The following is a 23,970-nucleotide window of genomic DNA, read 5'->3' on the forward strand; positions in this document are numbered from 1 at the left end:
CTGAGGTTTGGCCACCAGAATAACATCTCTCTGCTGGCTCCAACTGCACGGAATCCTGGGAACTCCATTGACCGGACGTGGCCTTGACCGTGCTTACGCATGGATCAGTGATGGCTGGCTCTCCTGGCACCTTGAGGACACGACCTGGAACCTGGCCTCCTGTCTATCCTGGCATAACACCAGTGTGTCTTCGAAAGTTCACAGCATTATATTCTGAACGCCCGGAAAGGAGGCGCGTCTCACCAGGGATTTTTGTTTTATTATTATGGCCTGTGCATGCACCTCAAATAGCACTATATATAGACCCTTCAGTGACACCCATGGGGAAAAGAGTAAAATATGGCATATTAGGCCTGGAAAAGACTGCCTGCCTGCAGCAGTCTTATCACAGTTCCAATCTCAAGCATGCGTCCTACCTGAAGGATGAGATTAGCCTCTGTTAGTGGCCTTAAAACATGTGTCTTATCGCCCCAAAAGTCTTTATGCATGGGGTTCCTATGAACAGTGGCATAACACCATGTGTCTTCGAAAGGTCACAGTACTATATTCTGATCGGCCACAAAGTAGGAGCCTCTTACCAGGGAATTTTCTTTTGTTATCATCGACTGTGCATGCACCTCTAATAGCACTATGTATAGACCCTTCAGTGACACCCATGGGGGAAAGAGTAAAATACGGTGTACTAGACCTCGAAGGGACTGCCTGCCTGCAGCAGTCCTATCACAGATCCACTCTAATGCATGCATCCTACCCGAAGAATGAGATTAGCCTTTGTTAGGGCTTTAAAACATGTGTCTTATCGCCCAATATTCTTTATGCATTGGGAATATTCTCTGGCTTGAGGTTTATTACAACTTTTGTTGTTACGAACCTATTCTGGCTTGAGGATTTTTCTACCTTTTGTTAAGTGTATGAAAATCTTGCTCTATCTTAATACTTAATATCACTGCTGTTATATTCTCTTGCTATTGCAACATGTGTTTACAGTGCTCCAGTTTATTTGCAGAGGCACCATTGCGTAAGGTTTCAGTAGTGTGGATTCTAAGGCGAGCATCCTGGAGGTGGGGAGTGTGGGGAAGATGGGGTTCTATGACCAGGATCCTCACTGAACTTCAACCACTTTCTGATGTCACTGGCCTGTTGCTATTCTACGGTTTCCACAGAGAAACTCAGAGAGGAACCCTGAACTCAGTGTACATGTGAACACCTATGGATGCCTCCCCTATGCAACTGCAAGAACAATCCAAGTAAGAATCACTGAAGCAGAGGTTTGGCTGCCAGAATAACATCTTCCTGCCAGCACCAACTTTTCGGATCCAGGGACAGTCCATTGATTGGACTTGGCAATGGAACTTTTGACACGTGGACAAAATGGCTGGCTCAACTGGCACCTTGATGACATGACCTCGAACTTGGCCTCCTGTCTATTCCTGTCATAATAGCTGAGTGGTCCAAAAACTTGACAGTACCTTCTCTTGAACGGCTGGAATATATGAGGATCTTCTGGGGAGTTCTGTTTTATCACTGTGGACTGTGCATACAGCTCTGGTAACACTATATAGAACCTTCAGTAACCCCCATAGGGAAAAAAGTAAAAGTATTGTACACTAGATCTTGAATGGACTGCCTGCCTGCTACGGTCCTGTCACACATCCACTCTCATGCATGCATCCTCCCTGAAGGATCAGATTTGCCTTAGTTGCTGGCTTTAAAATATGTGTCCTATCGCCCCTAAAGTCTTTATGCATTGGGAACTTCCTCTGTCCTGAGGATTATTACAGCGTTTGTTTTTAGGAACCTAATGTGTCTTGAGGATTATTATAGTTTTTGTTGCCTGTATCAAAATGTTGCTCTATCTTAAGTCTTATTATCTCTAAGTTGCTGTTGTCTTCTTTTGCTATTGTGGCATGTGTTTACTGTGCTCCACCTTTCTACTAAAGGGATGATTGCAGAAGATTTAAAGGTTGTGGATTGTAGGGTGGGAATACTGGAGTGTGGGAGTGTGGGGAAGGTGGGTTTCCTATGACCAGGAGCCTCACTGAACTGCAAACACTTTGTAATGTAACTGGCCTTTTGCTAGGATAAGGCTTCAGCCGAGACACTCAGAAAGGAAGCCCTGAGCTCCGTGTACATTCTGACACCTATGGATGCCTGCCATATACCACTGCAATTAGAAACCTTGGAAGAATCCCTGAAGCAGAGGTTTGGCCACCAGAATAACATCTTTCAGCCGGCTCCACCTGCACGGAACCTGGGGACTCACTCCATTGACCGGAAGTGGCCTTGACCCTTTTGACACATGGGCCAGTGATGGCTGGCTCAACTGGAACCTTGAAGACATGACCTGGAACGTGTCCTCCTGTGTATCCTGGCATAGGAGCAGTGTGTCTTCCAAAGGTCACAGTATTATATTCTGAACACTGGGAAAGTAGGAGCGTCTCACCAGGGAGTTTTGTTTTATTATTATGGCCTGTGCATGCACCTCTAATAGCACTATATATAGACCCTTCATTGACACCCATGGGGAAAAGAGTTAAAGATGGTGTACTAGACCTTGAAAGTACTGCCTGCCTGCAGCAGTCCTATCAGAGATCCACTCTCAAGCATGCATCCTACCTGAAGGACAAGATTAGCCTGTGTTAGTGTGTTGTTGTTAGTTAGCTGTTAGTTAGTGTGTTGTGTTAGTGTCTTGTTGCCCCAAAACTCTTTATGCATGGGGTTCCTGAAGGGCCCCCACCAGTAAGATGGCGAACTTCCGGCTTCTCTTCCGGGTCCTCGGTTCCCGACGACGCCACCTAAAGACCAATCACCTCGCTCCCCACTCCCCCTCCCAGCACCTAGCCAATAGCCACCAGCCCCGTAGGAGTAACACCACAATCACCCCATGCCCCTTCCTATATAACCCAGTACCTTTCCCCAATAAAGCGGATTTCTCCGGTAAATTGCTGCTGTGTGTCGCTCCTTTTCTTTCATTGGTGCCAAAACCCGGGGGACGGGACACCCCAACTGGGCCCCGTTTTCCCCCGACACCAGCAGCAGCTTGCCCTCGTCCTCTTTTTCCGGTGCTGGCTCCTCACACTCACCACTCCTCTCTGGCCTTTAGGTAAGTTTTCCCCCAGAGTGGGCCACTCTTCCCTGAGCTATCGCAGTGCCATTGACTGTGATCATCCGGCAAGGCCCTGACGCTCAGGGACGCAGAAGGAACTCTTCCCACCTCCGGCCTACACAACTGCAGCAGACCCTCAGGCCCCGCTTCAACAGCCATAAATTGCTGCCTCCGGCCTTCACAGCTACTGCAGTCCCTCAGGCCCCCCTTCAACAGCCATAAATTGCTGCCTCCGGCCTTCACAGCTACTGCAGACCCTCAGGCCCCCCTTCAACAGCCATAAATTGCCGCCTCCGGCCTTCACGGCTGCAGCAGACCCTCAGGCCCCCCCTCCAACAGCCATAAATGAGGTGACTCCTTTGTGGATGAGAACGCTCCCTTTTCCACTCCTTCCTTCCGTTTTACCTGCTGAAATCCGTTCCGTCCGCCAAAAACTCCTAGTACTAGGTACCTCGGACTCCGGCACTCTGCCTTCTTAGAGAAGCCTGGGTGATGACCCACACTTCCTAAGAAACCGACTCGTATACGAGTTTCCACAGACCACCAAGGATCATCGGGGATGCCCTTTGTCTCCTTGCGGTCTGCTCCCAGTCCGAGGATCTCCGTTCGTCTTCCCCTGTTTGTCTCCTTCTCTGTCCTTTAGCCATGGGAGCCTCCTCATCCCTCCCTGGAAGTTCACCTCTTGAATGCCTGCTCAAGTATCTAGCCACCCTCTCCCTGACCCCTGATATAAATCCAAAACTTCTCCGCAAATACTGCTCCCAAGATTGGCCGACACACCCCCTAGACAATAACAACCAATGCCCCTCAGGGGGAACTCTTGATCCTAACATCACTCGCGATCTCTTTAACTACTGCCAGCGCCTGAAAAAAATGGAAGGAGATTCCCTATACCGAAGCTTTCCGCCTCCTCCCCCCGCCCCCCTCTCAAGTTCTCCTAGCCTGCAAGCCGTCTCCCCCGCAAAGGCCTCCCGTTCACTCCCTTTCCCCTCCTCTCCCACAACAGCCCCTCCCCCTTCCTCCACCACCATCTCCTCCCCTCCTCACCCCCCTTGCAGTTCAAGCCTGAGCCTTTCAGCCCCCCTCTAACTAAGTTCCAAGAGCCTCCTCTGTCTTTGCCCCCATCACCTGTTTCTCCCCCACAGACTGAGCCAGAGCCCTTCAGTCCTCCTCAGACTCGGTCCCGAGGGCCTCCCAAAATTAACGTCCCCCCCCTTTGAGAAGTAGCAGGATCCGAAGGCATCGTGCACGTTCACGTCCCTTTCTCCTTAGGAGATTTAGCCCAACTTGAGAAACGCCTAAGTTCCTTTTCCACTAATCCCACAACATATATCAGAGAGTTTCAATAAACCCTCCAGTCATACAGCCTCACACATCATGACATTTTCATGCTCCTGGCCAATACCCTCCCTCCTGAAGAGCATAGACGAGTTTGGGACTTCGCCCAAATGCACGCCACCAAAACCCACAGGACTGACCCCACCTATCCCCCTGGCCCCACCGCTGTCCCCGAACAAGACCCACACTGAAATTAAAACACCACCGTGAGTCTCCGCTCTCGAGATATCTTCACCTGCTGCTTAATAGCAGGTCTGAAAAAGGCAGCTCGTAAATAGTCAATTTTCAAAAGCTCCCTCCGAGTTCTTAGACAGACTCACTCAAGCCCTATTACAGTATAGCAGCCTGGACCCAGAAACGCCTGACGGGAGACATGTCCTTATGACATACTTCCTAGCTCAAAGCTACCCTGACATTAAAGCTAAACTCAAAAAGTTAGAACAGGGCTCCGCTACCCCACAGACTGAGATCGTAACAGTGGCCTTTAAAGTCTTCCATAACCGGGAGGAGGAGAAAGAACGCCGTAAACAAAAGGCTGATCAGGCCAATTTCCAAATGTTGGCCCAGCTGATAAAACCACAACCTGGGCGCTCTTCTACAAACAAGCCCCCCTCAGGAGCTTGTTTCAAGTGCAGACAAGAAGGACATTGGTCAAGGGCTACCACCCCATGACCCAGATGCCAGAAAAAGGGCCACTGGAGGTCTGATCGCCCAGCCATCCGAAGGGGAGGCTGGACGAACAACCCCCATCCTAAGCCCTCCTTAGTGGGGCTGGCAGAAGAAGATTGACGGGGCCCGGGGGCTTCTCGCCCGACCATTTCCATCACCAAACAAGAGCCCAGAGTTACTTTAATAGTAGATGGTCGCCCCATCTCCTTCCTCCTAGATACAGGAGCCACCTTCTCAGTCTCGCGGGAATACCGGGGCCCTACCACGCCTGCCATTACTCCTATAGTCGGGGTAGGAGGTAAACAGATTTTCCCGTTAAAACCTCTCCTTTTATGCACAGTCCAAGAGAATCCCATACCTTTCTCCCACTCCTTCCTAGTTATGCCCCAGTGTCCCATCCCCTAAGACGGGACATCCTTTCTCTCCTCCATGTTTCCATAACTATATCCACTCCCACAGCCCCCAGTACTCCCTTTCTAATAGCCCTCATAGCCAACGACCCCCCTCTACCCAATGAAAGCTCCAGTTCCGCCCTCATACACCCTGTAAATCCCAGAGATTAGGACATTACAAGCCCCTCCGTGGCTCTATGTCCTCCTGCCTCTATCAAATTACGTGACCCCTCTCAGTATATCTGTCAGGCCCAATACCCCCCAACCACTTCAGCCCTCATAGTCCTCCAAACCATCATTCAAGATCTTTTAAACAAATTACCTCAGACCCACCCACTTCCCATTTAATACCCCCATATTAGCTGTTAAAAAAACCAACAGATACTTTCCGCCTCATCCAAGACCTTCGCCTCATCAACACGGCCATCATCCCTATCCATCCCTTAGTCCCAAATCCATACACCCTTTTATCGCCGCCCTGCCTTGGCCTCCCGAGACCCCTCCTCCCAAGATTTTTTCGCCTTCACCTGGACGGACCCATACACAAGACATTCTGAACAACTCACTTAGACAGTTTTGCCACAAAGCTTCCGAGTCCACCTTATTACAATACGTGGATGATCTTCTACTCTGCAGTCCCTCGTGGGAACAGTCTCAACTTGACACTGCCTCCCTACTTAACCTTCTAGCTTCCAGAAGTTACCGGGTATCCCCAATCAAAGCTCAAATCTCTTCCCCTTCTGTCACTTACCTCCGATTTCTTCTATCTCAACCAAGAAAGTCCATTACCTTAGACAGAAAACAGCTCCTCTCTGACCTGCCCGTTCCCAAAACCAAGACAGAAATCCTTTCCTTTCTAGGCGTGGCTAAGTATTTTAGAGCGTGGATCCCTAACTTCTCCCTGTTGGCAAGACCCCTATACGACCTCAGCAAGGGCCCCCCTGAAGAACCATTATCCTCCTCACCCCGACACTCCTTCATTAAGCTCCGTCAAGCCCTTGTGGAAGCCCCAGCTCTCCATCTTCCTGATTTGTCGAAGCCCTTCTCATTATACATTCATGAGAGGTCCAGTCAAGCTCTAGGAGTCCTAGGCCAATATTATAGCCCATCCTTTGCCCCAGTAGCTTATCTTTCCAAGCAATCAGACCCCACAGTTCAGGGGTAGGCCCCCTGCCTATGGGCATTAGCCGCTGGGCAGCTCTTGCAGAAAGAAGCTCATAAACTAACTTTCGGGGCACCCCTTACCATTCTGTCCCCACATCACCTAAAAGATCTCTTAACCTACAAAAGTTTACAGACTCTCCCTCCCTCCAGACTCCTGACCTTACTGTCCTCTTTCCTCCAAAATCCCGTTCGCCCCCTTTGCCATCCATACCCGAATCATGACTTTTTCCTCCTTTACTGCTCTCTCGCTTTTTTCCCTCATTCCTATTGTCTTCCCTGCCACCCCAGCCTCCTTTGTATGGCGATTCAAAGTAAGACAGACTTACACACAGCATCAAACTAAAGTTACTGCCCTCATTGCCACATCAGACTGCCCTCTGAAAGGCTGCTCTCAGCTTTTATACCTCCACTTTCCTCCCTCCACCGAAGCGTTCACTAGCAGCTACCTTTATTCTCCCTACCTCTGCTTCCTCTATGACCAAAGACAAGCCTATTGCAGGCGATGGCAAGACACCTACGGGGGATGTCCCTACAGGTCTTGCGCCATTCACTACATGAGTAACTCCCAGTACCCACAGTATTACTCCTCCAACCGTTTCATGAAATACCCCAACAGCTCATTCTCCTTATCAATCCCAGATCCCTGGGACTCTCGATGGGCTGCCGGGGTCACAGCCTCAGTTTACTATGGGGAGTCCTCGACCCCCCACGGTACCCTTCATATCTCTGGAGAGTATGTTCCCTCTCACTCCCAGATCTCTCAAGTTGCATCAGGTATCGGACTTTCCGAAAAAGTCATTATCCAAACTCTTGACGGCACTTCTTCATCTTCTTATTCCTCCTACTCTTGGTTACAGCTTATTCAAGACACCACCATCTTTCTCAACCACACCCTCAACACCGCCAATTGTTTCTTGTGCGCATCACTACAGCGCCCATTGCTGGCCGCCGTGCCCCTTAATATTTCCAACTACTCCTTCCATGCAGAAGGACAACCCCTCCGCCCCCTGGCAGACATACCCCTATGAGAACGAGAATACGCAGATAATCTCACCATCCACCACTGTGTAGGCCCAGCTCCACCCCCCTCCAGCGCACTTCACTGCCTCTCTATCTACATCCCTACCTCCGGCTCTAAGAGTTTCACTCAACCGGGACACTTCTTTTAGTGTAATGGCAGTCTTTTCAACTCACTGCCTCCCAACTCCAATATACCCTGCATTCTCATCACCCTAATCCCACAGTTTACACTTTACAGCATGGCAGAATTTCTTGAGCTCCAACCTTCCTTGCCCTCGTGCACAAAAAGGGCTGCTTTCCTTACCATCATGGTCGGTATCTCTTTGACCACCTCAGCCATTGGGGCAGAGTTTTCGAGAGGAGCCTTGGGTCACTCTCTATGGGCAATTAGAAATCTCAACGACAAACTTGAGGGAGCCCTGACATCCACTGCCGATTCCCTAGCTTCTCTCCAAAGACAGGTCACTTCGCTAGCTAGGGTCACCCTTCAAAACCGGCGGGCCTTAGATCTGCTTACAGCCAAAAAGGGCGGCACCTGCGTCTTCCTTCGAGAAGAGTGCTGCTATTACATCAATGAATCCGGCATTGTAGAAACTGACATTACCAAACTCACCGACCTTGCTTCCAGCCTCCACTCTGCTTCCAACTCCAACCCATTCTCTTCAATACTAACAAACCCCCTCTTTACCTGGCTCTGGCCCATTGCAGGCCCCATAATAATCATTCTTCTCGCCTGTCTCTTCTTACCCTGTATAATAAAGTTCATCAAATCCCAAGTCGGAAAAATCTCTAATCAAACTTTCAACCAGCTTTTACTCAGGAACTATCAGCTTCTGGCCACAGAAGATCCCTCATCCTCACGTGACCTCCTCACCACACGCTGAGATGGACCCCTCTCTCCACTGGAAACTGTTCCTGGAAACAATGGCCTCAGACGCCTGGCTTCTGGCACCCGTATCCTCTTGGCGCCATTGGAATCAACAAGTCCTAGACCTATGGTTACAGGGAGCCTTCATTGATTTCCAACCTGAAGAAGTCCACATCTACTCGTCCTTACTGTGGGGAGTGCTATCAGTCCTTTTCCCCCAATCCTCAAGCCCTCACTCCCTTCTCCGCCCCTGTTCAGCAGGAAGCAGTCAGAAAGAAAGCAACGTCCACAACCACATAGAGGAGAAAGTGGGGAATTAAGGGCCCCCACCAGTAAGATGGTGAACTTCCGGCTTCTCTTCCGGGTCCTCGGTTCCCGACAACGCCACCTGAAGCCCAATCACCTCTCTCCCCACTCCCACTCCCAGCACCTAGCCAATAGCCAACAGCCCCGTAGAAGTAACACCACAATCACCCCATGCCCCTTCCTATATAAACCAGCACCTTTCCCCAATAAAGCGGATTTCTCCGGTAAATTGCTGCTGTGTTGCCCTTTCCTTTCAGTTCCTATGACCAGTGGCATAACACCAGTGTGTCTTCCAAAGGTCACAGTATTATATTCTGAACTGCCAGAAAGTAGGAGCGTCTCACCAGGGAGTTTTGTTTTATTATTATGGCCTGTGCATGCAGCTCTAATAGCACTATGTATAGACCCTTCAGTGACACCTATGGGGAAAAGAGTAAAATACGGTGTACTAGACCTTGAAGGGACTGCCTGTCTGCAGCAGTCCTATCACAGATCCACTCTCATGCATGCATCCTACCTGAAGGACGAGATTAGCCTTTGTTAGTGGCTTTAAAACATGTGTCTTATCGCACGATATTCTTTATGCATTGGGAACTTCCTCTGGCTTGAGGATTATTACAACTTTTGTTGTTAGGAACCTATTCTCGCTTGAGGATTTTTCTACCTTTTGTTAAGTGTATGAAAATCTTGCTCTATCTTAATACTTAATATCACTGCTGATATCTTCTCTTGCTATTGCGACATGTGTTTAGAGTGCTCCAGTTTATTTGCACAGGCACCATTGCGTAAGGTTTCAGTAGTGTGGCTTATAAGGCGAGAATCCTGGAGATGGGGAGTGTGGGTAACGTGGGCTTCTATGACCAGGATCCTCACTGAACTTCAACCACATTGTGATGTCACTGGCCTGTTGCTAGGCTACGGCTTCAACAGAGAAACTCAGAGAGGAACCCTGAGCTCAGTGTACATGTTAACACCTATGGATTCCTCCCCTATACAACTGCAAGAACAATCCCAGTAAGAATCACTGAAGCAGAGGTTTGGCTGCCAGAATAACATCTTCCTGCCAGCACCAACTTCTCGGATCCCGGGTGAGTCCATTGATTGAACTTGGCAATGGAACTTTTGACATGTGGACAAAATGGCTGGCTCAACTGGCACCTTGGTGACCTGACCTGGAAGCTGACCTCCTGTCTATTCCTGTCATAATAGCTGGGTGGCCCAAAAAGTTGATAGAAACTTCTCTTGAACGGCTGGAATATATGAGGATCTTCCGGGGAGTTCTGTTTTATCACTGTGGACTGTGCATACAGCTCCGGTAACACTATATATAGAACCTTCAGTATCCCCCATGGGGAAAAAAGTAAAAGTATTGTACACTAGATCTTGAAAGGACTGCCTGCCTGCTACAGTCCTGTCACACATCCACTCTCATGCATGCATCCTCCCTGAAGGATCAGATTTGCCTTTGTTGCTGGCTTTAAAGTATGTGTCTTATCGCCCCTAAAGTCTTTATGCATTGGGAACTTCCTCTGTCTTGAGGATTATTACACCCTTTGTTATTAGGAACCTAATGTGTCTTGAGGATTATTATAGTTTTTGTTGCCTGTATCTAAATGTTCCTCTATCTTAATTCTTATTATCTCTAAGTTGCTGTTATCTTCTCTTCCTTTGTGGCATGTGTTTACTGTGCTCCTCGTTTCCACTAAAGGGACCATTGCAAAAGATTTAAAGGTTGTGGATTGTAGGGTGGGAATACTGGAGGGTGGGAATGTGGGGAAGATGGGGTTCCTATGACCAGGATCCTCACTGAACTTCATACACTTTGTGATGTAACTGGCCTTTTGCTAGGCTAAGGCTTCAACAGAGAAACTCAGAAATGAAGCCCTCAGTTCAGTGTACATTCTAACACCTATGGATGCCTCCCATATACCACTGCAAGGAGAAACCTTGGAAGAATCCCTGAAGCCGAGGTTTGGCCACCAGAATAACATCTTTCTGCCATCTCCAACTGCACAGAACCCTGGGGCCTCCATTGACTGGATGTGGCCTTGACCCTTTTGTCACATGGGCCAGTGATGGCTGGCTCAACTGGCACCTTGAGGACATGACCTGGAACGTGACCTCCTGTGTATCCTGGCCTAACAGCAGTATGTCTTCCATAGGTCACAGTATTATATTTTGAACGGCTAGAAAGTAGGAGCGTCTTAACAGGGAGTTCTGTTTTATTATTATGGCCTGTGCATGCCCCTCTAATAGCACTATATATAGACCCTTCAGTGACACCCATGGGGAAAAAAGTAAAATATGGTGTACTAGACCTTGAAGGGACTGCCTGCCTGCGGCAGTCCTATCACAGATCCACTCTAATGCGTGCATCCTACCTGAAGGATGAGATTAGCCTCTGTTAGTGGCTTTAAATTATGTGTCTTATCGGCCGATACTCTTTATGCATTGGGAACTTCCTCTGGCTTGAGGATTATTACAACTTTTGTTGTTAGGAACCTATTCTGTCTTGAAGATTTTTCTACCTTTTAAGTGTATGAAAATCATGCTCTCTCTTAATTCATAATATCACTGCTATTATCTTTTCTTGCTATTGCGACATGTGTTTACAGTGCTCCAGTTTATTTGCACAGGCACCATTGCAGAAGGTTTCAGTAGTGTGGATGATAAGGCGAGAATCCTGGAGGTCGGGAGTGTGGGGAAGATGGGGTTCTATGACCCGGATCCTCACTGAACTTCCACCACTTTGTGCTGTCCCTGGCCTGTTCCTAGGTTATGGCTTTGATAGAGAAACTCAGAGAGGAAACCCTGAGCTCAGTGTACATCTTAACACCTATGGATGCCTCCCCTATACATCTGCAACAACAAACCAGGAAACGATCACTGAAGCAGAGGTTTGGCTGCAGAATAACATCTTCCTGCCACCACCAACTTCTCGGAACCCCGGAGAGTCCATTGACTGAACGTGGCAATGGAACTTTTGACACATGGATCAAATGGCTGACTCAGCTTGTACCTTGGTGACATGTCCTGGAAGGATGCCACATGTCTATTCCTGTCATAATAGCTGGGTAAACACCGAGTTCCCAGTAACTTATCCTGGACACTAGAATGTAGGAGAATCTTTTGGGAAGTTCTGTTTTATCACTATGACCTGTGCATGCACCTCCAGTAGCACTATATATAGACCCTTCAGTAACACCGATGGGGAAAAATGTAAAATATGGTGTACTAGACCGTGAAGGGACTCCCTGCCTGTGGCAGTCCTATCACAGATCCACTCTCATGCACGCATCCTACCTGAAGGACAAGATTTGCCTTTGTTGGTGGCTTTAAAACATATGTTTTATCGCCCCTAAAGTCTTTATGCATTGGGAACTTCCTTTGGACTGAGGATAATTATAACTTTGGTTCTCAGGCACCTAATCTGGCTTGAGGATTATTATAATTTTTGTTACCTGTACCAAAATCTTGCTGCATCTTTTTTCTTATATCTCTACATTGATATTATCTTCTTTTGCTATTGTGGCATGTGTTTACAGTGTTCTTTAGTTTCTTAGTCCACCTAGCTAGAAGTCTGTCCATCTTGTTGATCTTTTTGAAGCACCAACTTTCAGAGAAGTGATTAATTTTATTCTATTCCCTTATCATGGCTCTACAATTCATTATCTGCTTCCTTTAGGTTTGCATTTATTTTGTTCTTTTGATGATTTGAGCTTTTTCATGTTTTTTAATGTATGCCCTTGCAGCTGTAAATTTGCCCCTTAGCAGTCCTTGTATACTGTATATTTATAATTTTATCTGTCAGTTATACTTCATAAAGCTGATGGGAAGTAAAGAGTGGGCCTTGTTGGTCCTGCAGCCCTTCTCTAGCAAAAGATATAAAGCTCTTAGGATTTCTGCTGTGCTTATTTCCTTCTGAAGAAGTATCTTTCCCTATGTCAGATTCAGAGTATACTCCTTCGATACACTTTTTATCAGTGGCCCTCAAGCATGCCTCATTGCCTGGATGTCAGACCCCATGAGGCGAGGGCTGGTGTTCTGCTACTGCAGCACAAAGTGGGCTGCGTACAACTGAATCGCCTCATTGATCTGATGGCCACAAGTTACTGACACAATGCAAGGAGCTAAATAAATCTTATGCACTCTATCGCCTCTCTTCCTCTAAGTTAGCTTTCTATCATTTGATCTCTATGTGCATATTTTCTGTTCTCCATGACCTCAAATCATGCAGTGGTCTATTCCCTGAGTAGCACTTATGTGCCTTGTAATCTTGGTGACACAGCAATATACAGGAATGCCATAACAGACTCTCTTATAAAAAGTACGTGTACAGAGAGGTTTAAAGATGGCGGCTTGAGAAGTGCAACAGAAACTTCCTCCAAAACCATATATAATACAAAAATACAGCAACTACAATCAATTCTGAAAGAGGAACCAGAAAGAAGACTGTGACAGACTGCCTACATCTGGGGTAAAGAGAAGACCTCACGGAAAAGGATAAAGTGGCAAAGCTGCGATCCAGGAGGACCCAAGTCCTCCCCCAACCCCAGCTCACTAGCAGGAGGAAGAGAAACGGAGGAGGGAGGGGGTATAAGTGTAGGACTGCTGAACAACCTGCTCTTGAGATCTGCTGCATGAACATAAGCCCACATTACACGGTGCACTGGAGATTAGTGGGGTTGGAAATCAAAGACAGAAGGAATACTTGGAGAGAGAGATTCCAGCCGCATGTGGAGAGCAGATGCACACAACCGGACGCTATGGGACAAAAGAAAGGCGGGCACTTTGAAAGACTTCCCAGCAGCAAGAGGGACGCTAAAGGGGCAGGTATTTAACAGAATTTGCTGCTCTGGAGAAAGGACAGGTGGATAAAATTGTCCCAACACACTAGCCCAGCAGGTTGGGAGCTGTCAGGAGCTTCAGGAGCTCCACCCCTGTGGCTGCTGATGCATTCCAAGGGCCCCCAGTGCAATGCACAACCTACTGCTCCTTCCTCCAGGCTGGGACTGGTTCACAAGCCTGTTACCCCTGGCATCACAGCAGGCCAGCTAGAGGGTGGATCAACCTACAGCATATATAGGGGCATCATATAAAGTTTCCTCCCTGCGTGTTCAGCCCACTGACCCTGGCAGTGGAGGCAGGCACAGCAGCTGGGAAGCAGGAAAGAGCTCTTTCCTCCCAACAGACACAGGCACCCTTCACGTGCAATGTCCACCATCGCTCCAGCTGCTGAGCAGCTCCACACAGTAGAGCTTCTGGGCACTAGAGTCCACAGACTATACAGTTATTTTCCAGAGTTATCAACACAAATATGAAATGACAAAAGAACCTGGTAAAAATCAAAATCCTACAAACACCAGAGGGCTAAGCAAAACTGAAATCACCAATCTTCCTGATTAAGATTTCAAAATAAAAATCATAAACATGCTCACAGCTAAATGAAAATATTGAAGACCTCAGAAAGGACTTCAAGAAAGAGATAGAAACTTTCAAAAAGACATATCTAAAATGAAACATAAAATGGATGGATTTAAAAGCAGATTAGATGAGGCAGAGGAGATGATAAAAGAAATAGAAATTGGAGAACATGAATGCAAAGAAGCTGAGGCACAGAGAGAGAAAAGGATCCCTCTAGGAATGAAAGAATATTGAGAGAACTGTGTGATCAGTCCAAACAAAACAGTTTTTGCATTATAGGGGTGCCAGAAGAAGAGAGACAGAAAGGAATATAAAGTATCTGTAGGAAATAAATGCTGAAAACTTCCCCAATCTGGGGGATGAAATATTCTTTCAGGCCTTGGAAAGGAAGACAACACAAACGCATAATAATGGGGAATGAAATATTCTCTCAGGCCATGGAAAGGAAGACAACACAAATACATAATATTTAAAATAGCAGAGATCAAGGAGAAGGACAGAGTATTAAAAGCCTCCAGAGAGAGAAGAAAGAACACATACAAAGGAAAACCCATCAATCTATCATCAGACTTCTCAGCAGAAACCTTACAGGCCAGAAGGCAGTGGCATATTTTTAATGCAATGAAACAGAAGGGCATGCAACTACTCGGCAGGAATACCACTTAAATTTGAAGAAGGGATTGAACACCGTCTCTCTAGTGTATTTTGGACAGACTACTATAGATGGAAGTGATCCTAAGGCTAAATAGCTATCACCAGAGAAAATAAAACCACAGTACAGGAAGTAGACCAATTAATTACTAAACAAATGCAAAATTGAGTCAACTACCCACAAACTCAGTCAAGTGATACACAGAGAGTGCAGGAGATGACACCTAATATATAAAGAGTGGAGGAGGAAGAAAAATAAGGGATGAGATAAAACCCTTTAGATTTTGTTTAAAATAGCATACTAAGTGAAGTAAGTTAGACTTTTAGCTAGTAAAGAACCTACCCTTGAACCTTTGCAACCATGAATCTATAGCCTGCAATGGCAATAAGTAAATATCTCTCAATACTCACCATAAATGTAAATGGTCTGAATGCACCAATCAAAGCACATAGAGTAACAGAATGGATTAAAAAAACAAGACCCTTCTATATGCTGCCTACAAGAGGCTCACTTCAAACCCAAAGACATACACAAACTAAAAGTGAGGGGATGGAAAAAGATATTCCATGTAAATAATAGGAAGAAGAAACTAGGAGTTGCAATACTTGTATCAGACAAAATAGATTTCAAAACAAGGAAAGTAACAAGAGACAAAGAAGGACATTACATATGATAAAGGGGTCAGTCCAAGAAGAGGATATAACCATTGTAAATCTCTATGCAACCAATATGAAAGCACCTAACTCTGTGAAACAAATACTAACAGAATTAAAGGGGGAAATAGAATGCAACACATTCTTTCTAGGAGACTTCAACACACCACTCACTCAAAAGGAGAGATCAACCAGACAGAAAATAAATAAGGAGACAGAGGCACTGAACAACACATTAGAACAGATGGACCTAACAGACATCTACAGAACACTCCACCCACAATGCAGCAGGGTATGCATTTTCCTCAAGTACACATGGAACATTTTACAGAATCGATCACGTACTAGGCCACAAAAAGAGCCTCAGTAAATTCAGAAGACTTGAAATTGTACCAACCAGTTTCTCAGACCACAAAGGCATACAACTAGAAATAAATTATGCAAGAAAACAAAAACACCCATAAACACGTGAAGGTTTAACAACATTCTCCTTAGTAATCAATGGATCAATGTCCAGATAAAAAAAGAGATCAAACAATATGTGAAGACAAATGAAAACAGTAACTCAACACCACAGCAAATGCCATGCTAAGAGGCCTTACCTCAAGGAAGAACAATCCCAAATTAAGTCTAAACACACAATTAATGAAACTGGAAAAAGAAAAAGGAGTCCTAAAGTCTGTAGAAGGTGGAACATAACAAAGATCAGAGTAGAAATAAATAAAACAGAGAAGGATAAAATAATAGAATCAATGAAAGCAGGAGCTAATTCTTCAAGTCAGTAATCAAACTGGATAAACCCCTTGCCAGACCTATCAAGAAAAAAAGAGAGTTTGCACACATAAACAGAATCAGAAATGAGAAAGGAAAAATCACTACAGCCACCATAGAAATACAAAGAGTTATTAGAGAATACCATGAAAAATTATATGCTAACAATTGGGTAACCTAGAAGAAAAGGACAATGTTCTAGAAAAATACAACCTTCCAAGACAGACCCAGGAGGAAACAGAAAAATCTGACCAGACCAATTACCAGCAATGAAATTGAACTGACAATCAAAAATGGCCTAATAACAAAAGCCCTGGACCATATGGCTCCACCACTGAATTGTATCAAACATTTAGTGAAGACCTAACACCCATCCTCCTTGAATTTTACAAAAACTAGGAGAGGAGGGAATACTTCCAAATTCATTCTATGAGGCCAGCATCACTCTAAATTAAAAAGCAGGAAAAGACATCACAAAAAAAGAAAATTACAGACCAATATCCCTGATAAACATAGATGCAGAAACACTCAACAAAATATCAGCAAACTGAATTCAAAAATACATAAAAAAGATCATACATCACAATCAAGTGCAGTTTATTCCAGAGATGCAAGGATGGCACAATATTAAAAAATCCATTAACATTATACACCATGTCAACAAAAAGAAGGATAAAAATCACATGATCATCTCCATAGATGGTGAAAAGGCATTCAACAAAATTCAACATCCATTCATGATGAAAACTCTCAACAAAATGGGCATAGAGAGCAAGTACCTCAACATAGTAAAGGTCATATATGACAAACCCACAGCCAACATCATACTTAACAGCAAAAAGCTAAAAGCTTTTCCTCTAAGATCAGGACCAAAACAAGGATGCCCACTCTCCCCTCTTTTGTTCAACATAGTACTGGAGGTGCTAGCCACAGCAATCAGACAACACAAAGAAATAAAAGGCATCTGGAATGGTAAAGAACAAGTTAAACTGTCACTGTTTGCGGATGACATGATACCCACCCCAGAAGTACTAGAGCTAGTAAGTGAACTGAGCAAAGATGAATTCTACAAAATCAATACACAGAAATCTGTTGAATTCCTATATACTTAACAATGAACTAGCTGAAAGAAATATCAGGAAAACAATTCCACTCACAATTGCATCAAAAATAATAAATTACCTAGGAATAAACCTAACCAAGGAGGTGAAAGACCTATACCCTGAAAACTACAAGACGCTCATGAGAGAAATTAAAGAAGACACCAATATATGAAAATAACATCCCATGCTCCTCGATAGGAAGAATTAATATCATCAAAATGGCCACCCTGCCTAAAGAAATCTACAGATTCAATGCAATCCTATCAAAATATGAACAGCATTCTTCAACAAACAAGAACAAATCATTTAAAATTCATATGGAACCACAAAAGACCCAGAATAGTGAGAGCAGTCCCGAGAAGGAAGAATAAATCTGGGGAATTATGCTCCCGGACTTCAAGCTCTACTACAAAGCCACAGTAATCAAGACAATTTGGTACTGGCACACGAACAGACCGTAGACCAATGGAACAGACTAGAGAGTCCAGATATTAACCGAAGCATGTATGTTCAATTAATATATGCTAAAGGAGTCATGGATATACAATGGGGAAATGACAACCTCTTCAACTGCTGTTGGCAAAACTGGACAGGTACACGCAAGAGAATGAAACTGGATTATTGTGTAACTCCATACACAAAAGTAAACTCGAAATGGATCAAAGACCTAAATGTAAGTCATGAAATAATAAAACACTTAGAAGATAACATAGGCAAAAATCTCCTGCATATAAGCATGAGCAACGTCTTCCTGAACACATCTCCTCAAGCAAGGGAAACAGAAGCAAAAATGAACAAGTGGGACTATATCAAGCTAAAAGCTTCTGTGTAGCAAGGACACCATCAACAGAACAAAAAGACATCCTACAGTGTGGGAGAATATATTTGTAAATGATATATCCAACAAGGGGTTAACACCTAAAATATATGAAGAACTTACATGCCTCAACACCCAAAAAGCAAATAACCCGATTATCAAATGCACAGAGGATGTGAAGAGACACTTCTCCAAAGAAGAAATTCATATGGCCAACAGACACATGAAAAGATGCTCCACATCACTAATCATCAGGGAAATGCAAATTAAAACCACAATGAGATATCACCTCACACCAGTAAGGATGGCCACCATCCAAAAGACTAAGAACAACAAATGCTGGTGAAGATGCAGAGAAAGGGGAATTCTCCTACACTGCTGGTGGGAATGTAATCTTGTTCAACCATTGTGGAAAGCAACATGTAGGTTCCTCAAAAAACTAAAAATAGAAATACCATTTGACCTGGGAATCCCACTCCTTGGAATTTACCCAAAAAAGACATATGCACCCCTATGTTCATCACAGCACTTTTTACAATAGCCAAGATAGGGAAGCAACCTAAATGTCCATAAGTAGATGACTGAATAGAAAAGATGTGGTACATAGACACAATAGAATACTATTCTGCCATAAGAAAGAAACAAAATCTACCATTTACAACAACATGGATGGAGCTGGAGGACATTATGTTCAGTGAAATAAGCCAGGTGGAGAAAGACAAGTGCCAAATGATTTCTGCTTTGTGGAGTATCACAACAAAGCAAAACTGAAGGAACAAAAAAGCAGCAGACTCAGAGACTCCAAGAAGCAACTAGTGGTTACCAAAGGGGAGGGATGTGGGAGGGCAGGTGCAGAGGGAGGGAGAAGGGGATTGAGGATTATTATGTTTAGTACACATGGTGTGGGGGATCACAGGGAGAACAGAGTCACACAGAGAAGGCAAATAGTGAAACTGTGGCATCTTACTACACTGATGGACAGTGACTGCATTGGGGTATGGGTGGGGACTAGGTAATATGGGTCAATATTACTAGGTAATAGTAACCATATTGTTTTTCATGTGAAACCTTCATAAGAGTGTATATCAATAATACCTTAATGCAAATTAAAAAAAGAAAGGAAAAAAAACCGAATAGTTCTAAAATTCATATGGAACCACAAAAGACCCCTGATAGCCAAAGCAGTCCTGAGGAGGAAGATTATAGCGGGGGATAATTCTCCCCAACCTCAAGTTCTACTACAAAGCCACAGTAATCAAGACAGTTTGGTACTGGCACAAGACCAGACCCATAGACCAATGGAATAGACTAGAGAGCCCAGTTATTAACCTAAGCATTTATGGTCAATTAATATACAATAAAAGTGCCATAGATATACAGTGGGGAAATGACAGCCTCTTCAACAGCTGGTGTTTGCAAAACTGGACAGCTACATGTAAGAGAATGAAACTGTATCATTGTCTAACTCCATCCACAAATGTAAACTTGAACTGGATCAAAGACCTGAATGTAAGACATGAAACCATGAAACTCATAGAAGAAAACATAGGCAAAAATGTCTTGAATATAAGCATGAACAACTTTTATCTGAACACATCTCCTTGGGGAAGGGAAACAAAAGCAAAAATTAACAAATGGGACTACATCAAACTAAAAAGCTTCTGTATAGCAAAGGACACTATCAGAAGCACAGACAGTCATACAACAGTATGGGAGAATATATTCATAAATGACAGATCAAAAAGGAGTTAACATCCAATATATATAAAGAGCTCACACACCTCAACACCCAAAAAGTAAATAACCTGATTAAAAAATGGATGGAGGATCTGAACAGACACTTCTCCAAAGAAGCAATTTAGATGGCCAAGAGGCACATGAAAAGATGCTCCATATTGCTAATCAACAGGAAAATGCAAATTAAAACCACAATGGGATATCACCTCATACAAGTTAGGATGGCCAACATCCAAAAGACAAGGAACAACAAATGCTGGCAAGGATGCCGGGAAAGGGGAACCCTCTCATGCTGCTGGTGGGAATGTAAATTAGTTCAACCATCACGTAATGCAGTACGGAGGTTCCTCAAAAAACTGAAAATAGAAATACCATTTGACCCAGGAATTCCACTCTCAGGAATTTACCCAGAGAAAATAAGATCCCTGATTCTAAAAGACATATGCACCCCTATGTTTATTGCAGTACTAATTACAATAGCCAAGATATGGAGGCAACCTAAGTGTTCATTAATAGATGAATGGGTACAGAAGAAGTGGTACATATACACAGTGGAATATTATTCAGCCATAAAAAATATCTAAGAAATGTCTAACTCCATACACAAAAGTAAACTCAAAATGGATCAAAGACCTAAATGTAAGTCATGAAATCATAAAACACTTAGAAGACAACATAGGCAAAAAACATGCAACAACATGCAATAACATGGATGGACCTAGAGGGTATTATGCTGAGTGAAATATGCCAGGCAGAGAAAGAGAAATACCATGATTTCACTTATTTGTAGAATCTAAAAACAAAACAAACCAAAATGAACAAAATAGCAGTAAACTCAATAGACACTGAGAAGTGACTGGTGGTTACCATGGGGAAGGGGCTGGAGTGGGTAGTGGGGAGGGTGATGGAGATAAAGGGGCACAAAAATTCTCAATCATAAGTTAGTCACAGGGTTGGTAATGCAGCATGGAGAATATACCCAATGATTCTCTAACATCTTCCTATGTTGACAGATGGAACTGTACTCATGGGGGTGAGGATTTAATAACACGGGTAACTGTTGAACCACTGTGTTGTGTACTTGAAAGCAATATAAGATTGTATATCAATGATACTTCAATGAAAAAAAAAACAGTCAAGACCTCCTGAAAGTGGTCAACAGGACAATCTCTACAGACGGGGTCCTCCCCAGAAGCGGCATCTCTCAAATGTGCAGATGTGTGCAGAATCTTTCAAGGGAAATATGTTGGCAGAAGAGACCTAAGTACATACCAAAAATGAAATAAAGATAATCATCTTTAGAAAAAAAAATGTTCTTCATCTACTCAGAATAGTCTTAGCTGCATAAAATATTACTAGTATATCTGGAAAGATAAGAAAAGTACCTCTAAATTTTTCCAGCAATCTGTGTAGTAGTCTTATGGGTGATTTTCTTTTATATTTTCTTTCTTTCTTTTTTTTTTTTTTCAAATTATCCATGTATTATTTAATGTTTGGGATAAATGTAGATTTTATCAGGGAAAAGTAACTACTGCCCATCCCATCCCTGACCCTGGAGGTCATCCTAAAGGTTTCTTTGTGCATTTGCACGTGTGTCTCGGAGATTTGCAGGTGGGTGAACCTGGAGAGGAGAAGCTACTATTAGTGTAACTTGTCTGGGCTCCTTTCTGGAAGGGCACTTTTCCGGGTGAGGAATTTCCCACTACCATGTCCTCTCCTCCTGCACACTGCACTCCCAACTGTCCCCATCTCAGCTCCACCCTATTCCATTGCCACCATCTGAGAAGGGTGGAGGGAAATCCCATTGGCTGGGTTGAGGCTGAGCATGAATCCCTCAGGTGTGTGTGCCTCCCGCATCTTCTCTCATGTCCTGGTGCTGATGCCCACAGGCCAGGCCTGGAACCTTGCAAGGGAAATGCGTGTATTCAGTGACAGAACTCTGACCTTGGGGAGACCAGCTGCCTGCCTGGACTCATTACGTTGCCATGAGTCGCTTAAGGCTCTAAAATCTTTGGTCCCCATATTGGATTGTACAAGAGGCATTCTGTTTTTTGATTCATCTTATGTTCCTGGTTCTTAAGTTGTTTTTAGCCAGTCATGCCCAGCTCCTGATCTGTGTGTGGGTCCCTGAGCTCAGACAGGACCCCACTCAGGGCATCTTTCCTCTCGTGTTTAGAAAATACAGAGATAAGATGCCAGAAAACCCCCAGTGACTCAGCTGTGAGATCCTGCACACAGCTTCCTCCTTTCATGTCCTCAGCTGCTTCTGATAAGGGGGAACTTCCTCCAGGGGCTGAGATAGCAACACTCCCATGGCGGCATCCTGGGGCATCTTGAAAGACCTGATATTGGGGCATGGGGTTGGAGGGGTGTCTGGTGAGTAGTGTCGGGTGTCCTTGGATCCCTGTGAGTAAAGGGAGTTAGAAGCCGTCAGTGGACAGGGGCCTCACTGTCTGGTCCCGTTTCCAGGTGGGAGTGATGAGTGTCATGCCGGAGGGCCCCTGGCCCTGACTCCCTCCGCTGCCTCAGCATGAAGGCTGCCTTCAGGGCCACTGCCACCCGGGTGGGAGCCTGCCCCCAGGTCCCCGATGGTGCCCACAGCTCCACAGGGCGGGGTCCAGAGCCTGTCAGTGCTCTGTCTCTCTCCCTCTTGCCTCGACAGCCCCCATCCTGGCATAGCCATGTGCTTGAATGTAGGTGCCCACAGGCCCATCCGGAGAGCAGAGATGAGCAGAGCAGTCAGTAGGCTCGGAGCAGCCGGCTCTTCCAGCCCCCAGAGTGTCACCCAGGAGCTGAGTGCTGTCCAGTCCTCCTGGTGGGGTCAGGCTGGAGGCTTTGGGGAGGTGACCCTTTGCCCTGTCGTATTCCAGACATCAACGCGTGTGGACCACGCTCGCCTGTGTCCTATGGAGAATTCGCAGACTGCCAGAACAGAGGGCAGCTACTTCTGCACGTGCAGCCCGGGATATGCGCTGGCTTCTGGGGCAGCTGCGTTCAGGAATGCGAGTGAGAGCACATGTCAAGGTAGTGAGCACCCCACATCTTCCAGCTCCTTGTCCATGCGGTTTGGCCCCTCACCCCACTTTCTCCAGGCATCACAGGACCTCCTGGGTACCTACCTGGTTACCCCAAGGCTCAGAAACCTAGAGGGTCACTTGTGCAATACTGGAATTTCCTCTCTGCCCAACCATTATCTTATTTTCATGAAACAAATAAAAGGGATGGCATCGAGACTCCACGGGCGCACGGTGTGCTGCATTTCAACATGCTCTCCATCCTCTCTCCGTGATGATTGCCTGGATGAATCTGTCCCCAAGTCCACATGGGCTTGGCCATGCCAGGAACACTAGCAGACCTCTGGGGATGTCATGGACCCAGGGACCCTGTCCAGATGTCTGGGAGGGAAAATCCACATGTGGACTCACCTTCCCTGGCCATCCTGTCCCTGGCCAGCAACCTCACGGGGTGGACACCACCTGGCACCCTGACTGTGCTTTTCCTCTGCTCAGCCTCTGCCCACTTTCCCATGGAAGATTCCACCCTGACCCTCCCCAGTAATTTCAGTTCCCCGGATTGTGGGGACTCCGCTGACCAGGACCCAGGAGGATGTTGTGTGGGAGGTACAGGGTGACACGGACCACCACATACACACTTGGAGATTGGGGCAGATGGAAGAGGCTCCATCTGGAACAAATAGCAACAGAGGGCATCACTGGGAACCACTGTCTCAGGCTCGGCCATCTACCAAGAAGGTTGCCCCATGTTGGCCCAGACCACTGGGGGATGGAATATAGAGGCTGAGTCCCATTTGGGGGGCCCACAGGCCTGCATCCCTGGTGGGAGGCCAAGGGCCAGGAACACAAATGTATTCCACCCCTTGTCCATCAGCACCTGCCGAGACCCAGTGCTGGCCTTGCTCAGCTGTGGATTCTCACTGTTTTCTGCCAACC

At 45.5% G+C, this 23,970-nt stretch overlaps 1 protein-coding gene and 1 pseudogene across 1 annotated transcript; both read left to right on the forward strand.

The window, feature by feature from the left end:
* Positions 1-2,740: 2,740 nt before the first annotated feature.
* On the forward strand, positions 2,741-9,081 carry LOC130683863 (uncharacterized). The gene is made up of 2 exons (XM_057502782.1): positions 2,741-3,103; positions 8,499-9,081. The coding sequence occupies exons 1-2, from the start codon at positions 2,745-2,747 to the stop codon at positions 8,875-8,877; spliced, it is 738 nt and encodes a 245-aa protein (XP_057358765.1). The 5' UTR covers positions 2,741-2,744; the 3' UTR covers positions 8,878-9,081.
* A 13,469-nt stretch (positions 9,082-22,550) lies between these two features.
* Positions 22,551-23,970, forward strand: part of LOC130683987 (adhesion G protein-coupled receptor E2-like) — a 31,993-nt pseudogene continuing 30,573 nt past the window's right edge.

This window comes from Manis pentadactyla, chromosome 5 (assembly GCF_030020395.1).
Source record: "Manis pentadactyla isolate mManPen7 chromosome 5, mManPen7.hap1, whole genome shotgun sequence".
In the NCBI taxonomy this organism is placed as follows: domain Eukaryota; kingdom Metazoa; phylum Chordata; class Mammalia; order Pholidota; family Manidae; genus Manis; species Manis pentadactyla.

Bases quoted from the DNA above. Each gene is read 5' to 3' on its own strand.
- LOC130683863 (XM_057502782.1), top strand. From the start codon at position 2,745: ATGGCGAACTTCCGGCTTCTCTTCCGGGTCCTCGGTTCCCGACGACGC. The intron at 3,104-8,498 runs GTAAGTTTTCCC...ACTTTCAACCAG, and splicing joins CACTCCTCTCTGGCCTTTAG to CTTTTACTCAGGAACTATCA.